Source organism: Octopus bimaculoides, chromosome 9 (assembly GCF_046866305.1).
Source record: "Octopus bimaculoides isolate indiv1 chromosome 9, ASM4686630v1, whole genome shotgun sequence".
In the NCBI taxonomy this organism is placed as follows: Eukaryota; Metazoa; Mollusca; class Cephalopoda; order Octopoda; family Octopodidae; genus Octopus; species Octopus bimaculoides.
Genome location: NC_142936.1, coordinates 84,312,722 through 84,319,612, shown reverse-complemented (window position 1 = coordinate 84,319,612; position 6,891 = coordinate 84,312,722). Strand labels below are relative to the sequence as shown.

General features: G+C 35.8%; 1 protein-coding gene across 2 annotated transcripts in view; it reads right to left on the bottom strand.

Moving 5' to 3' along the window:
* Positions 1-1,163: 1,163 nt before the first annotated feature.
* Positions 1,164-6,891, bottom strand: part of LOC106870678 (BMP and activin membrane-bound inhibitor homolog) — a 130,871-nt gene continuing 125,143 nt past the window's right edge. For both annotated transcript variants that reach the window (XM_052970832.2, XM_052970831.2), the window contains one exon: positions 1,164-3,413. In XM_052970832.2, the coding sequence (XP_052826792.1) occupies positions 2,977-3,413 (437 nt within the window). In that variant the 3' untranslated portion in view covers positions 1,164-2,976. The remainder of the gene's footprint in view (positions 3,414-6,891) is intronic.

The following is a 6,891-nucleotide window of genomic DNA, read 5'->3' as shown; positions in this document are numbered from 1 at the left end:
AGACAATAATGAATGACTCGAAACAAACAAACAGCAATGCAGAATAATGGGAAAATATAACCTAATGGCACTTATATTATGGAGACATACATATAGGTATTGAGACTGTTTGTGTGTGTGTGTGTGTGTGTTTGTGTGTGTGTGTGTGTGTGTGGGTGTGGGGGGGTGTATAGTGGGTGCATACAAAAACAGGCATAAATAAGCATGCCGACTCCATTAGAGAGAGTTGAGACAAGAAAATACATGTAAGTACATAATAGACATGCACATATATACAAACATACACACACACATATATATATATATAAATACACACACATATATATATATATATATATATACACACACACATAAATACACATATATTTATACACACACACACCCAAGCATTTATATATATATATATATATATATATATATACACACATACTTAGCTGAGTGTATTGCTCATATCGACAAATGCATACATAAAGGTGAGAGAGAGAGAGGGGGGGGGGGGAGAGATAAAAGATGGAGACAGACGAATGGATAAGCTGAACCAACTTCAATATGTTGTTACAACTTCTGCCACCACATCCATGTTCTTTGACTCGGTGACTGAGGGACCTCAGTTTAAGTTAATGAGACTCACCAACATCATAGTAAGACATTACATTTGCCAGATAGGGATCTTGCTTCAGCATAGTAAACACCATCTCACACTTATGAACTATCAATGTAGTTGTAGTTGTAGTGAGTAATGTTGGTGGTGGTGGTTGCGGTTGCAGTGTTGGTGGTTGTACAGTTTGTGTTTTTATTTGTTAGTAATGACACTAATTGATGATAATTAACATTAGTACCATATCAGTATAGGCGTAGGAGTGGCTGTGTGGTAAGAAGTTTGCTTCCCAACCACATGGTTCTGGGTTCAGTCCCACTGCGTGGCACCTTGAGCAAGTGTCTTCTACTATAGCCTCAGGCTGACCAAAGCCTTGCGAGTGGATTTGGTAGACGGAAACTGAAAGAAGTCTATCGTATATATACATATATATATGTCTGTGTTTGTCCCCACCCCCATCGCTTGACAACCAATGTTGGTGTGGTTACATCTCCATAACTTAGTGGTTTGGCAAAAGACTGATATAATAAGTACTAGGTTGACAAAGAGTAAGACCTGGGTTCGATTTGTTCAACTAAAGGTGGTGCTCCAGCATGACCGCAGTCAAATGATTGAGACAAGTAAAAGAATACCTCAAGGTGTGTTGTTTGAATACTGGATGAAAGGGACCGAATGCAAAAGAGATTTGTACTTTGCTTTTACTCCCGCCCTGAAGAATAAGCTGTTGTTTTGCCCCAAGATGGATTTGAACTCGGTACATGAGCCATCTACAGGTTTAACTGAATTCACAATTTTATAGCAGTGAGGTTGGTTTCCACAATGAAATTAATAAAGACCCTATTCATATCAGTCCCTCCAGCTCCCTGACCCCTGCTGATCTCTCACATGTGTATTTATTACTACTTTTGCCATTAATTGTTCTGATGAATGGGACTGCTCTCATAGGCCCTCCAACCATTGGAGAATATCTAAAGCAGTGGTTCTCAACCTTTTTTTTTTTATTTATAGACCCCTTTTGATTACTGTTTTATTCTGGTGGACCCCTGTAGTCATTCGATGTTTAAAAACTAGTTTTATAGATCCTTCTTTCAAAATTCCTATTCTGTTTTTCACACATTCACTTCTGTAGCTGAACGATGTAAAACAGAGAATGAAATCCAACTGTCTCTTGCAATAGATACATTTAAAGCAAAATTTTTCCACTGACCCTTAATATACTACTATGTGTCCCCAATTTACTATTCTGCTTGTGTGGGTTCCCAAAAATCTTACATAGACCCTGATTGAAAACCACTGATCTAGAGAAATGAGACATCACTCCGGCCTTGACAGACTCTCTAATGGTTGATCTGGCAGAAAGGGGCAGCGCACATTGCCATTGTAGACTCTCCAATCATTGATCTGGAAGAAGGGAGCTGACCCCACGACCACTGCAGAACCTTGGAGATTGGCCACATCAATGCAGTTAATTTTATTCTTTGCAATACTTGCAGGTATTTAACACAAGAAGGAGCCCAGAAATTTTGTCGGAAGAGATCTGGGCAAGTAATTCACTATACTGGACCAACACCTGACCAGCACTTTACTTAACTGACCAACTAACTCCAGAAATAATTAAACAGAAAGGGTCCTATGACAGTACTAAGACAGGGAGTACAAAGAGGAAGCAACTGGCTTCATCACCTCACCATCTTCCTCGTTTTTCTACTTTCTCTCTCTCCTTTAATAACAGCAATTACATAAATACACACAGTCATTATACATATATACATACATGCATCCATGTATACATGTATGTATGTATTCATATCTGACACGCACACAATATATATATACATTTATGCTTTCACTCCTATGACAACAAACTAAATATTCAACACTAGACGCATCACATAATGCACTCCTTAGAGTCTCTTATTCATAGACTTTAGCCAAATAAATATATACAAGTTGATGAAGCTCCCAAACCCTGTTTATTATTATCATCATCATTATTAATAACAATGATATTAAATATAGTTATTACTATTACTGTTATAATAGTTCTCTTCTCTGTGTTGTTGTTTTGACTAAGTCTCAGACACACTCACACAGACACACACAAACACATACATGACCAAGTTTTGTTATGAGCAACGGTATGTATATCGAAGCCCCAGTATAATACTGGTACATACTTTTTCAAACCCCATCAAGTATGAAAGGCAGAGTTGGCCCCCGTTGAGATTTGATCTCAGGATGTCATAGTATGAAACTAAATACCATCGAGTATTTGCTCCAGTTCTCTGCCAAGTCCATAATCCTCTCAATATTAACTGAATTATTTTTTATTATTATTAATATAATTATTATTAGTATTATTATAATTATCATAATTACTATACAACTGTAGCAAAGTCTCTTTTTGCTTGTGTACCCCAAACGATCACCGAAGGTGAGAGTTTCTGTTGAATGTCTTTGTCTCGTACTCGTTCGTACATTTTCCCATCTCTGTCCACTTTTGAATTAACATCTTTATATAAATGCACAGCCTTTTCAGCGAATGACGGTGATGCGAAACCGTGATCTTTGTCGTTGAAATGATCGGCTACATAAAGCTGCGCTTTTGTTAGAGAGCGTCCTCGCCGGTCAGCGACAAGGCGCCTGTGTCTTTGACTGTCTGAGCGTAACATTCGTACAGCAACAAGTACGAGGAGAATAAGGATAAATCCACCGGCGATTGGTACGGCTATCACAGCGGCCTTAAACCAGAGGTCTCGGTTTTCATTTCTTTCTGGGTAATTCCCTGTGTAAGACATCTGGTTCTGTTTACGTCCTGCAAAACAAAAAACAAAAACAAAAGGTAAATAATTTGTATTGAATGGTACACACAAAGAAACAGTCTATATACTATCAAATATATTATTTACATTCGACAGATATTTGTCCTCATCTTGTTTGTTGCTAACACGTTTCAGCTGATATACCCTCAAGCCTTCTTCAGGTGTCATGGGGAAATTTCGAACCTGGGTTCTCATTCCTAAGGTATTTTTCGATGTTATTATTATTATTATTATTATTATTATTAGTGTTCAGGTCACTGCTTGGAATCGAACTCAGAATCTCGGGGTTAGTAGCCCATGCTCTTAACTACTACGCCATATCCGTTGAATGTAAATAATGTAAATAATGTACAGAATTCCTCATCTCTTAAATATAGAACTGAAATATATTATCGTTGTTATTCAGCTCCAGGATAACCACAGCCAGGCAAAACAAAGATCAAAGGCCTTCTAGTTATGACCATCATGTCTGTTTAACCATTTAGCATTTAAAAATGGCCATATCAAACCCAAATATTCTGTTACATGTTCAAACCGGCCAGATCTGGCCTCTCACTCTGACCTTATAATGCTACTCTTAAAAGTAACAATCACTTTATCAAAATTTTTAAGCTACAACATAATGTATGATTAATTCAAAACAAAGAAAATAAATGAGAATTACATTTGATATTCTTTGTTGTGTTTCATTAACCATTGCAAAATAATGACAGCGAAAATCCATACAGTATTTGTGTTGTCCTTAAAAATGACCACTGTTTTGGCCCTAAATAACATTTTCTATATCTTCAAAAGATGATTATATTGTCCTTTCAGAGACACAAAAAGAAATAAAGTCTTCTAGCAAACCCTATTATAAGCATTGGCACTATGGGAGCCGAAATGACACCATGCCTTGTCACTCAGTTTCTCTTTCATTCTCTGTCCCTCTTACATCTTTATAAAGTAAGTGACACATACACATCCACTGTAACAAACACATATGCAAGTACACAGCAACTATATACACAGTAGCTATATAACACTCATTACTGGGTGTATATTCCACAATTAGAGAGAACTCAATACTTCTGTTAAGAGTTAACTGATCTTTTATACAGTATTTAAGATAGACAAATACATTACTTAAATTTCACAGCACAGCAGATATCTGCACTCAAAAGAAAATTTGTACTCTTTCCGAGTGCAGGTAACTGCTACTCCATGAAACCTGAGTAGTACATTTGTGTACGTGCTGCAGAAAGAAAAAAAGAAAGATAGGTAGATATGTATGTGTGTGTATATATGTATGTATATATGTGTGTGCTTATTCATATGTATATATGTGCAGAAAGGAAGAGAGAAAGGGAAAGGAGGAGAGACTAAATATAGCAAGAATTACAGTTAGTTCTTGTTTAGCTCTAGTTCAATCATAAACGAGTCAATCTATGATCAAATGAGATCCATCCATGACTATCCCTAATATTACATTTTTTTTGTTTTGCTTTTAAATAAAATATGTCCTGAAAGTGACATATCATAGAGATTTTAGCTGCTACTTCTAGCAGTTCATGTGAGTACATTCATCATTGCCCGATAAAAGTACGGTCAACATGTCTAGAATAAAGAGTAACCATCCAGCCAGAGTCATCGGTTTTATCCTTTGCCACTTTTGATCTGAACTGGGTTTCATAAGTTATTATAAATGGTTTAAAAACTACAAATAGTTTCACAGTTGTGACTGTGCGATTAAGAAGTTTACTTCCCAACCACATGGTTCCAGGTTCAGTCCTACTGCATGGCATCTTGAGCGAGTATCTTCTACTATGGCCTCAGGCTGTTCAAAGCCTTGAGAGTGGATTTAGCAGACAGAAACTGAAAAAACCTCATCGTATGTGTGTGATAACCGGTGTTGGTGTGTTTACGTTCCCATAACCTAGAGGTTCAGCTAAATAGACCAATAGAAGAAGTACTAGGTTTCAAAAAAACTAACTCCTAGGGTAGATTTCTTCGACTAAAACTCTTCAAGACGGTACCCTAGCATGGCCGCAGTCAAATGGCTAAAACAAGAAAAAAAAAAAAAAAAAAAAAACTACTTCAAAACCTGCAGCTCCTATAGCTTGATAATAAATTCACGTTTATACCAGTAATTATCAGAGAACTTGGTTATATTAGTAAATATTTAAACGATGATTAGGAAAAGATCGAATTTTCAGACAAAAAACTTTTTTTTAATGTGGCGAGCTAACAAACACTTCAAGAATCCAAATATGTAAGTGGAACAGTAAAAATATGCAAGACGTTTTTAAACGCCATTCGTGTGTTTTTGTTATCCCCACAAAAATACAGCAATGCAGATTTGTTTCTTTGTAAGAAACCAGCTCCTTCCTTGTAGGAAGAACTCTAATAAATAAACAAGACGTACATTATTTATATCACAAATGATGACAGTTCCTCGAAATCTTTGCCCATATTTCGCATATTATATATATGTAGGTATGTATGTAAAACTAAATACACACACACATATATATACACAAGCACACGCATATTCATAAATAAGAACTATGTATGTATATGTGTATGTAAGAGCGAGAGAGAAGTGGATATACGTACACAAACGGAGAGAGTGAAAGAATAACAGCGAAGGATGTCTCTTCATGCATGAACGCTAGTGGTGTATATATTTATTCAGTTATCTAGGTTTGTTTCTGTTTGCGTTTTGTTTTTTCTTTCACTATGCAATACATGTATGCACAACATGCAGAAACACCACGCAAGTATTGTAGTGTGTATATATATATATATATATATATATATACACATTACTTGCAACTATGCAGGAGTAGCTGGGCAGGAGCGATTGTGTGGGGAATTGCTAATGTGCTTATACACGCTTGTAGCTAGTAATATCTTTTTGTGTTTCTTTGAGACTGCATATATTATATATATATGTGTGTGTATATATATATATATATATATATATATATATATATATATATATATATATATATACACACATACAAACGTACTTCCGTAAGTGTGTTTCTATGTATGTGCCTATACATTAGCATATGCACACAAACACACACACTTACATACATACATACATACATACATACATGCTTATATATATGCACACACAGAGCCTTGTGTGTACTGCTCTGTGTAACTTTTTTGTGTTTTATGGCTGTCAATAATTATGCATGTTTGGGATTAGAGAATTGAGTATTGGTGTGTGTGTACATACACGTATATATGAATATATATATATATATATATATATATATATATATATATATATATATGCATGCACTTATGAGTATACGTGTGTGGTCTTCAGGACATTACCAAACAACTTGCGCAGTGCTTGTGCGTGTTACGTTAATGTGTTTGCGACTGAAGTGTGTGTATTGGTTTATATATGTCAGTATGCATTTATTTCTCCTGTAGTATATATCTACATATAACTTTGTCTGCGGATGATTATAT